The sequence below is a fragment of the Salvelinus sp. IW2-2015 genome, linkage group LG32 (genome assembly GCF_002910315.2).
Source record: "Salvelinus sp. IW2-2015 linkage group LG32, ASM291031v2, whole genome shotgun sequence".
NCBI classification, from domain to species: domain Eukaryota; kingdom Metazoa; phylum Chordata; class Actinopteri; order Salmoniformes; family Salmonidae; genus Salvelinus; species Salvelinus sp. IW2-2015.
Window position 1 is genome coordinate 28291164 of NC_036871.1, and position 18285 is coordinate 28309448.

Sequence of the window (18285 nt, forward strand, 5' to 3'; positions counted from 1 at the left end):
CATTTTAAATATTGACATTCTGAAAAATAATCAAGGTGTAAGAGTCCCAGAGAGTTAAAAAGGTTAGACTTCGGTTTTAATGTACTTACATAACCAAACTTGCTCCTAGGATCGGCCAGGTATGGGAACAAGGCAATGATGCCCTTTGCATTGTCCTCTTTAACACGCCTTAAGGACTTGCCCTAGACACACACACACTTTACTGTTTGAGTTCCAAACAAAAGTATTGATGTGTAAATCACAACTTCTGCTAAGCATTTTGTTAGGTGGTAAGGTATGTAATGAGTATATGACATATACCCATGTTCACTTGTCATTTGTGCAACCAATATCTTGACCATATCGCGTCTTCTGCTATCTGTTAGGCTCTTTGTCCGAGCATACTCATTCATGATCCTCTCTCCTCCAGGTTTGTTCTTCAGAATGTCTTCAATCATCTAAGTCGGAGTCATTTCAAAAAGGAACAAACTAACACTTTTAAAACAGCAATGAAATAGCAAGTATAATAAAACACACCATGATCACTCTTTCACAACTTTCATTGATGTAATTTATCAATCAATCTTCAAGTTTGGCATTTGTTTAAACTGGAAATGTTCAGTATTACATGAGATAGACGATTATCCTTAGCTGTCTTTCTTGTAGCAGGACTCTGCTGCAATATAATGGTGTCACTGGAGTCCCCCTCATTGTCTCCACTGTATTTTGATAAGGAGCTGCTTGCAGAGGAGCTCAACGAATCTAGCAATCATGTTAACATTTAACTGGTGTGATTAACACTGTAATTATAACACAATTTAGGTGGAAACATCCATTATTATGATTAGAGGACTTTTGTTAATGACAAAGGGAATGCAAAAATGTAACATTTTGAATTGATTAGGCCCACTACTGTTCTAAAAGGGTGGGAGAGGTGAGCACAGAAACAAAGATCATTTTAAAATATCAAAATGAGAAAAGAAATCAGCAGATATATCTGCTTGTCTCACATATTCAGAACATGTGTTAGGCTAGCCAGGACTGTATGGATGAATGTGAAGCTCTAAGCTAATAAGCAACTCACCATCAGGATTTGGGTCTTGGGGTAAACAAATCTCCAGCACACCAAGGTCTTGTTTCTTAAGAAGAAACTCAAACTCCTCATCAACTTCAGTCTTCGATTCATCATAGACTTTTAAGTCTAAGGTTGGAATGTCAAATTTATTGGCAACTGTGAAGACAAAACAAGATTGCACAGCCTTATTCATTAAATATGTTGTGTATTTTTAGAGAAAAACCAGAACAGAAGACAGAAATCAAGAGGTCAACATCATAACCCCAAAACTGGTTTAGTGCTCCTTTCCACGTCAATTCCAATTATATGCAGTCTACAGGCTGTCTACTACTGCCACGTACTGAATTATTATAACAGCAGTCTGAGTATTATAGCAATACACCACAGATAGCTATCAACACTGAGATTGTAGAGGCATGCAAATGTTGTATCACTTATTTAAAACCATTAATGACTGGCAAAGACAATGAGCGCAGCTACAGATGAGCATAATAAGACAACTCCCAAAACATAAACCAATCTTTGACTGATCTGTGATTTAGGGAGGCGCAAGTTTCCTTTTTATTCATTATCAGCAAGGAAATCGGCAATCAATTTGACAGTAAATATAAGGTAAGTATATTTAAAGTGTGTCAGTATAAGTATGTTGTTCCATAGGATATTGTGTGAAATTTGAAACTTTTCACTCACCACAATCCAAAAAGGATTTGAAGGTTAGTTGCCCCTCGTAGCAAATATACTTTTGACCATCCCTGTACTTCACGCGTACAGCCTGCATCCTTGATGACAAGAAAAAAAAGTTAATTTAAATTGCATTAATACAAATTTGCAGAAATTACAAGAGAGCAGTGCTCTGTTTAGAGTAAAACACACGTGTTGCATCGACCTGCCTGTCGCTAAATACTGTCTACTAACAGCTCTCTTTTCAGAGTAAAACGCACGTGTCTTACCGACCAAACAGCAGCTAAAAATTGTCTAGCTCTAAAGTTCAGAGTAAAACGCACGTGTCATACCGACCAAACTGCAGCTAAAAACTGTCTAATAGCTCTAAACTTGAGTGAAACATACATGTAGCACAGACCAACTGCCGCTAACTGTCTGCTAACAGCTCGCTTTTCAGAGTAAAACACATGTTGCACTGACTAACCTGCTGGCAGTAGTCAGTAAAGTCCGCTAGCTACTGATAATAGCTAATACCGCTCTGTTGAAAATTTAAAACAGGTGATGCACTGATCCATCGGGTGTACATACTGTCCATGAACCACTAAAAGTGGTATAACTTAATGTTACTGTAGCTAGCTAGCTAATTAGCTCTAGCTATTAGCATCTGACTATGCAAATCGTGCAGTAACAGTAAGCCTACACTACAATGCTAGCTAGCTGTAATGTTGCTCAACAGTTTTAATTTGCACACAAAGTTAACCAATAACAGTGAACTTACCTGGAATTCTAATTAAGTATAGAAATMAAGAAATTCTGTGGTTCTGTGAATGATATTGTTGGTTTCGAGTCAGATGCCTGCTCATTCGATTTGTCTATCTTTCCATTCGCGAGACACTTGCAAATGACAATGACGCAAAAATCTAAATTTAACCAACTTAGTGATTGTGGTCATGCTGTTTTACTCCAATAGAATTTAATCTGTATTTTTGTCCCACTCTAGCGGTCGCTGGTAAAATTACACTCTAAAATGATTTCATTTGACTACTTTTCCAGTTTTTCCTGTGTACAGACAGTGTTGTAGCAATGTGCAAATCACAATGCCCTCTGTAGTTATTGGGACAGTGAGGCATTTTTTCTGCTTTTGGCTCTATACTCCAAAAGTTTGGATTTGAAATCAAACAATTTTAGGGGAGCAAAAGTATTGGGACAAATTCACTTATTTTTTTATTTTTTTAACCTTTTTTAACATTGAGTCACATTGAGATCAAAAATCTATTTTACAAGAAAGCCCTGTATACATTACAATAAAAACAGTTTGTTTGAGACTTTGATGTTCGGCGGATCCTCGCTCTCGATTTGTCTACTCTTTCCATTCGCGAGACACTTGCAAATGGACAATGACGGCAAAATCTAAATTTAACCAACATTAGTGATTGTGGTCATGCTGTTTTACTCCAATAGAATTTAATCTGTATTTTTGCTCCCACTCTAGCGGTCGCTGGTAATAATTACACTCTAAAATGATTTCATTTGACTACTTTCTCCAGTTTTTACTGTGTACAGACAGTGTTGTAGCAATGTGCAAATACAATGCCCTCTGTAGTTATTGGGACAGTGAGGCATTTTTTCTGCTTTTGGCTCTATACTCCAAAAGTTTGGATTTGAAATCAAACAATTTTAGGGGAGCAAAAGTATTGGGACAAATTCACTTATTTTTTTATTTTTTTAACCTTTATTTAAACATTGAGTCACATTGAGATCAAAAATCTATTTTACAAGAAAGCCCTGTATACATTACAATAAAAACAGAATAATAAAATATATGTATATATGTATAAAACAATATAATTCAGCACACAATAACAAAATAAACATCTTTAAAAAACAATCACATTCAACTACATAGAGGTCCTCAATCAATCATGTAAACTGCCTGAGTGGCACCAGCACATGTAACTGCCTGAGTGACACCAGCACATGTAACTGCCTGAGTGGCACCAGCACATGTAACTGCACTGAACTCTGCAGATTGTTCCACAAATTACAGGCAACTAAACTCAGATATTATGTGTATTGAAGTAGTTAAAAGTTACATATTTGGTCCCATATTCGTAGCACGCAATGACTTTTTGTAGAAGCTTGTGCCTCTACAAATTTGTTGAGTGCATTTGCTGTTTGTTTTGGTTGTGTTTCAGATTATTTTGTTCGCAATAGAAATGAATGGTAAGTAATGTATTGTGTCATTTTGTAGTCACTTTTTATTGTAAATAAGAATAGAATATGTTTCTAAACACTTCTACATTAATGTGGATACTACCATTATTACAGATAATCCCGAATAAATTGTGAATAATAATAATAATGAAGAGTGAGACGCACAAATATCATACCCCCAAGACATGCTAACCTCTCACCATTACAATAACGGGAGGTTAGCGTGATATTTGTGCGTCTGTAACTTTCTCACTCGTCATTATTCGCCATTCATTAAGGATTATCCGTAATCATGGCATCCACATTCATGTAGAAATGTTTAGAAACTTTTTATATTCTTATTTACAATAAAAGTGACTCTAAAAGGACACTATCGTCCGTGTGGCGGTTGGTAGAGTATGGCGCTTGCAATGCCAGGGTTGTGGGTTCGATTCCCGTACGAAAAATGTATGCACTCATTACTGTAAATCACTCTGGATAAGAGCGTCTGCTAAATGACTAAAATGTAAATGCATTATGGGCGGCTGGTAGCCTAGTGGTTAGAGCGTTGGGCCAGTAACCGCTAGATCAAATCTCCGAGCTGACAAGGTAAAAATCTGTCTTTCTGTCCCTGAACTAGGCAGTTAACCCACTTTTCCTAGGCCGTCATTGTAAATAACAATTTGTTCTTAACTGACTTGCCTATGGTACAATAAAATAAAATATTTACCATTAATTTCTATTAGGAACAAAATGATCTGAAACACAACTAAATCAAACAGCAAGTGCATCCAACAAGTTTGTAGAGTCACAAGCTTGATGTAATCATTGCGTGCTAGGAATATGGGACCAAATACTAAACTGTTTACTACTTTTAATAGACATATGAGGGAATTTATCCCAATACCATTTCTCCCCTAAAATGGGGGGGACTATGTACAAAACTGCTGTAAATTCTACACGATTCACCCTGTATGGATGAAAACACGCTCAAATTAAAGCTGACAGTCTGCACTTTAACCTCAGTCATTGTTTGATTTCAAATCCAAACTTTTGAAGTAAAAGAAAAAAGTAAAAGTATGAAAGGGAAAATAAATCGACAGATAAATATAGTATGTATTTACAATGGTGTTTGTTGTTCACTGGTTGCCCTTTTCTTGTGGCAACAGGTCACAAATATTGCTACTGTGATTGCACACTGTGCTATTTCACCTAATAGATATGGGAGTTTATCAAATTTGGACATGTTTTCGAATTCTTTGTGGGTCTATGTTTCTGAGGGAAATATGTGTCTCTAATATGGTCGTACATTTGGCAGAAGGTTATGAAGTGCAGCTCAGTTTCCACTCAATTTTGTGGGCAGTGTGCACATAGCTTATCTCAAGAGCCAGGTCTGCCTACAGCGGTCTCTCTCAATAGCAAGGCTATGTTCACTGAGTCTGTTCATAGTTAAAGCTTTCCTTAATTTTGGGTCACAGTGGTCAGGTATTCTGCCTCTGTGTACTTTTTCTTTAGGGCCTAATAGCATTCCTCTCTCTCTCTCTCTCAATATGTGTTAGTGAAACTGCCGGCTGTTGCATGGGAATCGCTCCTATACAGGCCGCCCCCTCCCACTGTGAGAGGTGTTTAGATTGCCTAGTCCCCCCCTCCACCACTCCTTCTCTCTCTGTGCATCTATTTGATTTGAAAGTTGAGGAGCAGGGAGGAGGGGTGTGGGGAAAGTTACCCAGATTGTTTGGGGGGGGAGCATCCTGATTCCTCCCTTAATGTGTGGACCAATCAATGGTACCTTTATTAGAGGAGGCCTGGATTGGTCATTATCTGGTCTTGCCTATTCACTGACACTTTACACAATGCTACCATGGTCCCACCCCATCTGCCTCAGTCTCTTTTCCCCCAATAAATCCCTATTTGGCTTTGTCTTTGGAGCTTGACTAATTATCCTTGTTTGTTCCCCTTTATGTGGATCCAGTCATGTGTTGTTGACTCTGTGGGCTGGTTTGAGGAGAATCATTCCGCCATTGCCACTTAATTATGTGGAGGTCAGAATCCTTCTCAGCTCAGAACTAACAAGCAGAATCTAACATCCTATTGTACCGTTTATTTGGTCTTATAGAGACCCTCTGTGTACTTAGACTAAACTTGAAACAAAGGTCAGCTATAAGGTAAATAAACTATCATCACTGGCACACAGGTCCACAGACGACGCAATCGCAACCACATTGCACACTGCCCTAACCCATCTGGACAAGAGGAATACCTATGTGAGAATGCTGTTCATCGACTACAGCTCAGCATTTAACACCATAGTACCTCCAAACTCGTCATCAAGCTCGAGACCCTGGTCTCGACCCGCCCTGTGCAACTGGGTACTGGACTTCCTGACGGCCGCCCCCAGGTGGAACAACATCTCCACCCCGCTGATCCTCAACACTGGGCCCCACAAAGGTGCGTCTGAGCCCCCTCTGTACTTCCTGTTCATCCACGACTGCGTGGCCATGCACGCCTCCAACTCAATCATCAAGTTCGCGGACGACACTACTGTGTAGGCTTGATTACCAACAACGACGAGACGGCCTACAGGGAGAGGTGAGCCCTCGGAGTGTGATGTCAGGAAAATAACCTCACACTCAACGTCAACAAAACAAAGGAATGATTGTGGACTTCAGGAAACAGCAGAGGGAGCACCCCCCTATCCACATCGACGGGACAGTAGTGGAGAGGTAGTAAGTTTTAAGTTCCTCGTGTACACATCACGGACAAACTGAATTGTCCACCCACACAGACAGCGTTGTGAAGAAGGCGCAGCAGCGCCTCTTCAACCTCAGGAGGCTGAAGAAATTCGGCTTGTCACCAAAAGCGCTCACAAACTTCTACAGATGCACAATCAAGAGCATCCTGTCGGGCTGTATCACCGCCTGGTACGGCAACTGCTCCGCCCACAACCGTAAGCTCTCCAGAGGGTAGTGAGTCTGCACAACGCATCACCGGGGGCAAACTACCTGCCCTCCAGGACACCTACACCACCCGATGTCACAGGAAGGCCATAAAGATCATCAAGGACAACAACCACCCGAGCCACTGCCTGTTCACCCCGCTATCATCCAGAAGGCGAGGTCAGTACAGGTGCATCAAAGCAGGGACCGAGAGACACGAAGAACAGCTCTATCTCAAGGCCATCAGACTGTTAAACACCACCACTAACATTTAGTGGCCGCTGCCAACATACTACTCAACTCCAGCCACTTTAATAATGGGAATTGATGAAATGTATTAAAATGTATCACTAGCCACTTTAAACAAAGCCACTTAATATAATGTTTACATACCCTACATTACTCATCTCATATGTATATGCATATACTGTACTCTATATCATCTACTGCATCTTGCCATCTTTATGTAATACATGTATCACTAGCCACTTTGAACATAGCCACTTTTAGTTTATATACCCTACATTACTCATCTCATATGTATATACTGTACCTCTATACACATCTACTGCATCTTCCCTATGCTGTTCGTACCATCACTCATTCATATATCTTTATGTACATATTCTTTATCCCTTTACACTTGTGTGTATAAGGTAGTAGTTGTGGAATTGTTAGTTAGATTACTCGTTGGTTATCTACTGCATTGTCGGAACTAGAAGCACAAGCATTTTGCTACACTCGCATTAACATCTGCAACCATGTGTATGTGACAAATAAGATGTGATTTGATATAACACTTAATGACTGAGAAATGAATGCTGCACCAAGCACTAATGCTTATCATTGATAGAGACAAATCAGAGGTTTTCATTGAGTCTTTGCTCTCACTCTCTTTTCTACAAGTCTCCTCTGTCCCCAAAGCAACAGAGGAATTTTGCGAGTATTGTATTTGTCGCAAAGGTGGGAAAGCTGTGTGTGGTGTGCGTGTGTGTGTGTGTGTTGTGTGTGTGGTGTTGTTGTGTGTGTGTGTGTGTGTGTGTTGGTGTGTGTGTGGTGTGTGTGTGTGTGTGTGTGTGTGTGTGTGTGTGTGTGTGTGTGTGTGTGTGTGTGTGTCGTTCAAAAGGTAACGATTGGCTTGATTTCCTGAATATCATGCCTGCTGAGAAAGTTCACTCTCTATCTCCTCTCTTTCTCCCTCTATTTTCTCCTCCCTCTTTGACATGCTAAATTTGCTGATTTTATTTTTCTTCCTCCTGCAGAGAGGAAGTGTCCTTTTCAAGGGTCTCGGCTTTCCCCCTGACTGACTAAACCCTACCTCTGTTTGGATTGTTGTTCTATTTCAAACAAAAGACGGAGGCGGGATTACCATTTCACTTCCTTTCACACTCTACCTTTCAAGTGGTGTAGCAGCTAAGGAATTTGAGTCCCCACCACTGGTCTGGCCGGGTGCTTTCCATTTTCTTGAACAGAACTCTTTAAAGTACTAGTGTGGTTGCATTTGGACCTGAAGTACTGGGATTGAGGTCTTTTTGGAAATATGTAAGGCTGATTTTGCGGCTTCAAGGCCTGTATTCACAAAGAGGCTATAGGATCAGTTTTGCCTTTTAGATCATAATGAACAAGATTCTACAGGGGAGGACCTGATTCCAGATCAGCTCTTGTACTTTGAGACTGCTTTGTGAATACGTTGACATCTTGTTAATGGTTCTCAGCCTTTTTGTTTCACGTCCTGGTGCTAACTTTCTGCCTCATTTAGCTCATGTCAATTCACTGTGTTCTCCTCCCCCGATCTGGCATTCATTCAGTGGGTTAGCTCTCAGAAGAAAACTTTGACCAACCACTCTGTTTGACTTCATCACAAATTCCTAATTTACCCAAACAAAATTTGGTAGTATATTTGTTCAGACAATTACCCAAAATCGATCAGATATTCATGAAGTTTTCACACTTACTTGATCTTCGGCCTTGGTTCCTGTGGTGGAAAGTGGAAACCAGGGGGGTGGGATGGGCTGTCAGCCTCCTACCCAGAGCAATCCACTGGTTCTGTGTTCCCATTGATCTTCTAATAGCCTTGTCCATATATAATGACAGACTAGGGTTTGATGGAGGGCTTACATCGCTCCAATCTCCTGCCATTAGGGTTACATTGTTGCTTTCATAGCACCCCCATCCTTAAGAAAATGTCCTTTTTTCGTTTTTGAATGTTCACTATAGGAAGTCATAAGGCAAGTTTAGTGCTATTCCTGTAGCACTGAGCTAATTTGAAGAATTGCGTAAGAACTAGTAAAACTTAACTTAAACCGTTAAGTGAAGTGTTAATAGACCCTGCACTCAACATAAAACAATTTCTGTTCTGTCAGTGCAATTAGCAATCCTTTAATGAGTAAAGGACAGTGAGAGAGTTCAGGGTGACTCTTTTATCTGCCAGGCTGAGTGACTTTAGCAGTTCATCAAATTCTTTGCGGAGGCTGACAAAGGCAGCTGTATGGTGGGCCAGGCCCGTCAGTAGAGAATAGAGGCTAATTCGCCCCTGTAGTTAAGGCTGAAGCTGCTGAAATGGAGTGCTGTGTATAGTGGGCCTGGCAGATTTTTTAAAACGTTTTTATTTTTATTTAACCAGGTAGGCCAGTTGAGAACAATTTCTCATTTACAACTGCGACCTGGCCAACATAGAGCAAAGCATTGCGACACAAACAACACAGTTACACATGGGATAAACAATCATACAGTCAATAACACAATAGAAAAGTCTATATACAGTGTGTGCAAATGTAGTAAGATTAGGGAGGTAAGGCAATAAATAGGCCATAGTGGCGAAATAATTACAATTTAGCAATTAAACATTGTCTTCCGACAGATGGCGTCATTCTATCACGGCGCATTGCCACAAGCTATTTGTGATTGAGGTGAATTAGACTGCTATCTAGGCCTAGTGACTGACTTTGTGCTGAGTGATGTGGCGTTAGTGTCCATACAGACTGGTTAGCAGACAGTCAGTGTCCTGGGGGATCCTTGTCACTCCAACCAGCGACAGAGTCGTTTGCCCCTATCAGTGTGAGCCTCTTCTCTCTGTCACTCACCCAGACTCCCAAACAACAGCCCCTTTCTACTTCCCTTATCACTCTGCCCGACGGGGTCGCAGGGTCAGAGCCACACTGAGCATGCCCAGCTATTCACTGTATTGATTTTAATTTTTGGGATGATTTGACGGTTTGTGTGTGGGAGGGAGAAAAGAGAACTGGGGGGGTCGAGATTGAAGATGTAGAGTGATAGAGAGATAGAAGTCTGACTGGCAGTGAATGGAGGGAGATGTAGCCCTCCTCTTCTCTTCTCCATTCTCTGGCTCTATAACTGAAGGAGCCCCAACCCCAGCTCCAGTCCCCCTCTCTGACTGCCATTCAGGCCCATCGATCGGCCTCCCATCCCGGGCACCCCAGGGGAGGCCAGGGCCCAGGCGCTGGTTGCCTCCTTTGTGGGGGTTCCACCAGTTATCCAGTTCAGACTGACGGCTGACAGCGCTGATAAAAACATGTCCCTCTCTCCTCCTGTCCTGTATTGTCCACAGCAGACATGCTGTTCACAATGTGTAACCTTTAGATAGCTGGCTAGACTGTAACCCTCCTGCTGCAGACGATTATCAGTGGAGGTGGGATACAGTTTCAGCATCTGACCCCTCCACTGAGCCCTTCCATCGTCAGTGTCCTGACACTCAGAGGCTACACTAGGCTTCATATTAGAGAAAATACATGCTTGAGACAATGGAGTGAGGGTTAGGATTGATCTTATGTGGATGTGGTCTAGGCTCTATGAGTGCTGCGAAATGCAGTTGCTCTAAAGCCTGCCAGCATATCCTTCGACCCCAACCCACACGATCAAAGAAGGTCTTTTTATGAAGGCTTATCATAGCTTTATAATACAAATATCTAGTTATTTAATTGAAAATCCCATTTTGAATTATTATAATTGTTTCAATCAGAAATGCCTTTTTGAACATGTGAACATTCATGTGCCTTAATTACATACTCTATGGCATCTGAGTATGGCATCTGTAAATAGGAATAACAATGTGAAATGATGAGCCTAGTTTAGTCAAGGAGAGAGTACTGAGCTATACAGGGAGAAAGAAAGGATCCTTCCTGGCTAGTCATGATTGGCTGAGATAATGGAGTGGTTGGACATGCCGAAAGATGATTGGTTTGTCACAGAATTCTGTCTATAACAGAATGGAGGCTTCCCTGGTCAGAATATAGATCATCTTTGCTACTGCACATTTTTGGAAATATGCACTGCAAAAGTGTTGCTACAGCTCTCAAAAATATTGTTGCCCTGAATTTAGCTGGGTTTAAGTAGAGAGACTGCTTTCTGGAGGACAATGCCATGCTGACTCACATGCGTTTACATGTGTGGGTGGGTGAGGCTAAAGTTCAAGAGGGTGTGAGCGATGCTGAATGGGTTTAAACAAAGAAGAGCTCTCTAGGAAGTGTGAAAATCTCATCAAAACTTTCGAAGGGCATTTTCTCCTACTTGTCTCTTAAGTGGGATAACAAGTTTATCAACTTTTAAAGCAGCATAACTTTCCTCCAACTACAGTGTATGATATACCACTTTGAAGACGGAGTCTGTACTTTCATAAAATGTAAAAAAAAAAAAAAAAAAAAGCTAATCACTACAATTTGATGTAAGCCTCAATAGAGAGATCTGGACACATTTGTATTATTGTTCCTTGTTTTTCGATCCTCTGTAACCTCACTGACCCTCTTTAACCCCCGATGTCATCTCTCTGTGTCCTACCCCAGGGAGGAGAGGGAGCGTTGGATCCGGGCAAAGTATGAACAGAAGCTGTTCCTTATGGATGTCCCCCAGTCGGACGTGCCCCTGGGGCAGCAGCTGCTTCGGGCTGTGGTGGAGGACGACCTGAGGCTGGTGGTGCTGCTGCTGGCCCACGGCACCAAGGAGGAGGTCAACGAGACGTACGGGGACGGAGACGGACGCACTGCCCTGCACCTGTCCTGCGCAATGGCCAATGTGGTCATCACCCAGCTTCTCATCTGGGTGAGTAGGTTGGGCTTCGAGAGAGGATTGTTTTCAACCTTGATTAAAGATGAATTATCTTCTTGGTTGAATAAAAGTTGAATGAGTTAAATAGATGGGGAAAATGTTATGGTCAGGGCCAGGAGTATGTTCTGAGCATGTGACATGACCAGGAAAAACTCTTGGCTGTGGATGAAAATGGAGTGCTTTGTGAGAATCAAACAATATACTGAACTAGCTAGAACACAATGTCAACTACACCTCTCTCTGTCCAGTCCACTTCTTCTCCTCCTCCTCCTCCTCCTCCTCACACTTCTCCTCTGTTCCCTCAGTATGGTGTGGATGTGAAGAGTCGGGACGCGCGCGGCCAGACGCCGCTGTCCTGCGCCCGGCGGGCAGGAAGCCAGGAGTGTTCTGACATCCTGCTCCAGCACGGCTGCCCCAATGACCCCGTCAGCAGCCTGACCACACCTAACATGAGCCGCAGAAACCCCGATGTTAATCCTAACCCTAACGTCAACAATAACAACGCCCTCGGTGAACTCAACCGCAGTGTCAGTATCATGTAAGGAGTGGAGATCCCAGATCCCAGGAGTGGATCTGACCGGACTCACGGATCACCAAGGCCCCTGAACATACACATACTGTGTCCCCATAGACTACCCAGTGATCGTACTACTTTCCCAGCGCCCAGTCCTCATTCTCCTCTTACTCTACTTCATATTGTGTAACCTAGACTGAGTAACTGACAGTGGAGTTTTGTTGTTGTTGGCGCAATGGACAGGATAGAGATATTCCACGACACTGAGAGAGGTGCTTAGCTGGTGGACATGGTATATTGTATTTGTTTTGTTGTTTTTCTCATATCATCACCACAGAGGTGCATCTCTGTCAGAAACGTTCATGATCAGCTTTAAAGCTTGTTATTGTTATTAAGCATCAACCAAATGAATGGCTCAAGATTTCTTTGTGTTTTTGGTATTCACCTCTCCGCACTCTGTACTAAAACATTTCCTTTCAGGTCTTCATCTGTTGGAGCCAGACTGGGTTTTTATTCGACTGTTATATGAAATGACTAATTCCATCCATTCATGCTTCCATGCCTACATGGAGAAAGATGAACACCTTCGTAACATCTTGCATTAGATACTCAAAAGGAACTTKTATTTTGGATGCACAGCGCATGGTAAGTGATACCATGCATAGTCATACAGGAAAGAAACTATTAATATCGATAATGTAATAGAGTTTACGACACGTAAGGTCCTCCATAATCCATGTCCCACCAATATCACAATTATTAAGGTTCTATTTGACCCAGTTATTATTGGTACTATTAAGCTATCAAACTCTTGACATGCCATTCATGTACAAAAGCATGTCTACATGGAAGATCGAAAATTATTGAAATACTTTACTTAGGGGCAAAAGGTTTAAACCACAATTTGAGATTTAAGAAATTATTGCACAATGGGAGAATTTTGGGAGATAGTAAAGTGATTCATTTGTTGCCCTTACAAATCATCCATCATTATAAGGGAATTGATGGGTCTGTTTTATGAGCACCGGGCCGAATGTTTTTTGTAAAGATTCCTCTTCAATCGGAAATCTTTCACAGGGATGATTGAAGGAAGGAAATTGTATCATTAAGACATCTTTGTTGGAGTAATTTCTGAACGGGTTGAAGAGTGTTGATAATTACTTGACACATCACATATCCTAACCCAATTTTCTAACTACTACAGGCGTAATGGAATATCTGTTCACCTCCTGTGGCCGAAGGCCCTGTATATTGATACTCATGATACTATTTCTTCTGTTGTTGCTGTGAACTATGTGGTATGTGTGTGTGTGTGTGTGTGCGTGCGTGCGCGTGCGTGCGTGTGCTTATGTATGAGTGTGTGAGTGAAAGAGAGAGAGCAAGTGATTGAGTAAATCTGTGTAAGGACACCATTGGGAGAAAAGGTTAACATTTATAGTTGTTTGACTAAAATATGTTTTCAAGTGTACAGACCTAAAGTAGCTCTTCCTCCTATAAGATTTATCCTGAAACATTGTGGATTAACTTTGACTTCTGGAGTCGTAATTTCCTCTCCAACTGACGTGACTTTAACCAACCATCCTTACTCAATGGACCTAACCAAGTACATTCAAGTGTCAAACTGTGGAGATGGTGACTGAACGGGTCAAGAAGGGATGAAGAGAAAAGCTGCGATGACTTGAGACACTATGGTAATTCTTCATGATAAAATCATATGTATATATCAGTTTTAGGACAAGACAAGATAAAGTAGGAAGGGCTTTGACCACAGGAATATTCAAGTGAGATTGGCATAAAGTCTATAGAGACATGTATTTTTCCTCGCTCTTCCGCTGTTTTAAGGATTGAAATTAAAACCCAGTTTTCTGGTCTTTAGTTTTACTATGGCGGTGTTTATGTTTACAGGGCAAAGGCTCTTCATATTAACCCTGGTACTTTATCTACATGGTTTTGTTGATTCCCAGCGGGCATAACTGGTTGGAATTATATCAGTATAACCATATTACAATCTGGTTGTAAACTGGTTGGAATTACATCATTTAAACCAGCTTGGCTCTGTGTATTCCCTCTGTATTTGTAGTTTATTGAAGCTCACAGAATATCAATGGGGCTCCTGAGTAGCGCAGTGGTCTAAGGCACTGCATCTCAGTGCACGATGCGTCACTACAGTCCCTGGTTCGATTCCAGGCTGTATCACATCCGACCGTGATTGGGAGTCCCATAGGGTGGCGCACAATTGGCCCAGCATAGTCTGGGTTTGGCCGGGGTAGGCCATCATTGTAAATAAGAATTGTTCTTAACTGACTTGCCTAGTTAAATAAAGGTTAAATAAATTTAAAAATCCAGATGTGGTCAATCAGGAATAACCTGTAAAATACAGGATACACTTTCATCCCTGTTGTCCTGAACTGGCCCAGAGCTTGTAGACAGCCTTAAGTTATAACGGTACATTGACAAGTTGTTTTTTTCCTTAGGTGTACAGTATGTGTATAAACCACCATGGCACCAACTTAATTAAATTCATTCTTGAGTAAATTTCCAAGTATGTCTGATATACGGCAGTAGATTATTTCTTATAGTTTACGGTATATACTTACCTGATGCCATCGTACCTTTTTCACTCTTGTAATATTTCCCTTCCCCACTGCTCTTAATGTTGCCTGACTATAACCATTATTCATTCTAAGCAAAGTGTTTTCCCCCAAAGACAGGCTGTTCTGACATGGCACTCTATTCCCTAAATAGTGCACTCTGTTTGATCAGAGCTCAATGCGTGACCTGGTCAAAAGTAGTGCTCTATAAGGGAGAAGGTTAATTGCCATTTCGGACACACCCAGGATGTACTGTAGATATGGGTCCAAGATCCTCTATGACCAGACAAGCTTCCAGACAAACAATTGAAAAGATTTGAGTTTCCGGTCACTCTTTTTGACTTGTCAACCCTATTTTTATATCTTGTTAAATTTTTCCTCTTTGTTTTTAAGCATATTTTTAGGTACTTTGGTCTCAATGTATCTACATTATCTGACCATTTGAGGTACTCTGTGTATAATGATGTACATTTGACATATTTATAATGCAGTATGTAAATATTGTTTTTTTGTTTTCCCGTGATTTTTTTTCTTCTCTGTTTACGTTTAGAATGTGAAACAAAGGTCAAAGCTAAAGAGTTACCTGCAGCGTGCTTGGACGCTTGGCTGACTGTTGAACTATTCAAACACTCCAATAAAACAATGTAGCCTTTCCTGGATTTGGGAAATAACAAAAAATATCAAATGTGTCTCTCTCTTTGCATCTCTCATTGTATCTTCTTTAAATGACTTGTGTAAGTGATGTATGTATGTGTATGTATGTATGTATGTATGTATGTATGTATGTATGTATGTATGTATGTATGTATGTATGTATGTACTAGCAACATGTGAGGCACAAGCTTACATTGTAACCACTCTTAAAACATGGTGCCACTCCCAAGGCAACATTGAAAACTCCCGTCTTACACAAGTCCTCCATTTTCTTAACGGCACTTCCTATCTGAACCGCCTGTGTGATATACTGTGATGTGCCAATATATGACATTCTGTCTCAATATCCAGGTTTAATACATTTAAAAGTATTATTCTACAGTATACAAGTCATGGATATAGGATCATTAGCCAGCCTCAATCAGTCAGATCCATTGAAGTTAGAAGGGGAAGACAACCCACGTGTGTTGGTGTGTTTCAAATGAGCATTAGTGTTGGGGCACTGAGGATGGCCCATTGGTGTGTACCCAGTGGTTGAAAAAGTACCCAATTGTCATACTTGAGTAAAAGTAAAGATACCTTAATAGAAAATGACTCAAGTAAAAGTGAAAGTCACCCAGTAAAATATTACTTCAGTAAAAGTCAAAAGTAAATGTAATTGCTAAAATACACTTAAGTATCAAAAGTAAAAGCATAAATCATGTCAAATCCCTCATATTAGGCAAACCAGACGACACCATTTATTKGTTTTTTCTTTATTTACAGACAGTTAGGGGCACACTCCAACACTCAGACATAATTTACAAATGAAGCATTTGTGTTTAGTGAGTCCCCCATATCAGTATATCACACAGGCGGTTGACAGTAGGGATGATCAGAATGTTCTCTTGATAAATACGTGAATTGGACCATTTTCCTGTCCTGTTAAGCATTCAAAATGTAACGAGTACTATAGGTTGTCAGAGAGAATGTATGGAGTTAAAAGTACATTATTTTCTTTAGTCAGATAAAAGTGGTCAAAAATATAAATATAAAAGTACTACTTAAGTAGTACTTTAAAGTATTTTTTACTTAAGTACTTTACACCCGTGTGTGTACAATTGTTATCAGTGTGTATACCATTGTTACAATTATGTTTCAGGTGTACCAGAATGTGGCAGAGCTCAGATGCTTCCTTCCTATGCCAGTCCTTTGGCTAAGTGAGTTACACCCTCTACCCCTCCACTTCCTGCTCATGTGCCCCCCCCATTAACAGTCCCAATAGCCTCCAGGTAAGGAGAATTAAGAGAAAGAGCCAGGCTTAGTGTCAGGCTGCATGACACGGAGGGAGAAAGTGAAAGGTCTGTGTCAAGAGGAGTCAAAGCACACCACTAATCTACTCCTTATTTTCAGCTAATCTGCTATCAGCAAATACAGGCTGCTCTGCTCCCCCAACTCTGTTTTCTCTTCTGTTGTCTCTTATTACATGCCTTTCTTTTCTTCTTTAAAGACTGAGATGGTGATACAACCACACGTGCATGCTCAAGCGCACACACACACACACACATAACCACGTAGTTGAGAAAGTAGCTTATACAATATGAGTCAATACTGTGACTTGCTAAGGAAAGGCAATATGGACAAGTGAACACGAAAATCTGTCTTCTAATTGGATAATTTCAGATAGTACCTCCTCGTTTCACTTAATTTCAAAACGTTTTCTCCCTACTGAACAGAACCCTGTTTTGTTATTGCATAGGAGTTAGCTAAACACTGAGGAGTGTTCTGTGCCGCCCACCTTGGCTCAGACAAATCACCTCCCAGATTGCAGAGGAGGGTTTTCCTCTGATGGATGGCTACACAAACATCTGACGAGAACATATTTGAAAACATTCATTCAAAATCTCCGTAAAGTGTAGCACTACCTACTCACAAGGGGGCCGATTCCGACTTAGGAAATGAACGCCTTTCCTATGCACAACTTTCCTACGCACTTCTCAGTAGTTGGTATTCAGATTTACCTTATGCCGGTGTGCGATGGGCTTTGCAGGCGTAGTTCCCTTGCGTGCTGAATACTGTACATGTAACTACGTGCTGAATACTGTACATGTAACTACGTGCTGAATACTGTACATGTAACTACGTGCTGAATACTGTACATGTAACTACGTGCTGAATACTGTACATGTAACTACGTGCTGAATACTGTACATGTAACTACGTGCTGAATACTGTACATGTAATTCAATCGCCCACTTTCTGGCCAACACATTTTCTCTGTAGGATTTTCTTTCAATAGTACATTTATCTTAAGCCATCCCTTTAAATACGGTGTACCTTTAATTAGAATTTTGTTGACAGATTACATTGAGAGAACGGGTTAAGAAAATAGGGATCAATGAAAGAAATCCATCTAAATATATGCATATTAGTCTCCATTTCAGCACCAACTGGTAGATGTAAAAATACTCTGATTTTGTAGATGATTTAGGTACATTTTAGGGTTAGGAAAGTACTGTACTGAAAGACACTAAGTATTGAACAATAGTCCTATAAATCAACCCTCACTAATCATGGAACTGTATGAAATCGGTCCATTAGTCGTGAACTGTGCTCCAAGTTTAACCTGCTACGTGTGGT

The 18285-nt window shown here is 40.9% G+C and overlaps 1 protein-coding gene across 2 annotated transcripts in view; it reads left to right on the forward strand.

Moving 5' to 3' along the window:
- Window positions 1-15697, forward strand: part of agap3 (ArfGAP with GTPase domain, ankyrin repeat and PH domain 3) — a 325912-nt gene extending 310215 nt beyond the window's left edge. For both annotated transcript variants that reach the window (XM_023977106.2, XM_023977105.2), the window contains exons 17-18: window positions 11646-11901; window positions 12213-15697. In XM_023977106.2, the coding sequence (XP_023832874.1) occupies window positions 11646-11901; window positions 12213-12449 (493 nt within the window). In that variant the 3' untranslated portion in view covers window positions 12450-15697. The remainder of the gene's footprint in view (window positions 1-11645; window positions 11902-12212) is intronic.
- The last annotated feature ends 2588 nt before the right edge of the window (window positions 15698-18285 follow it).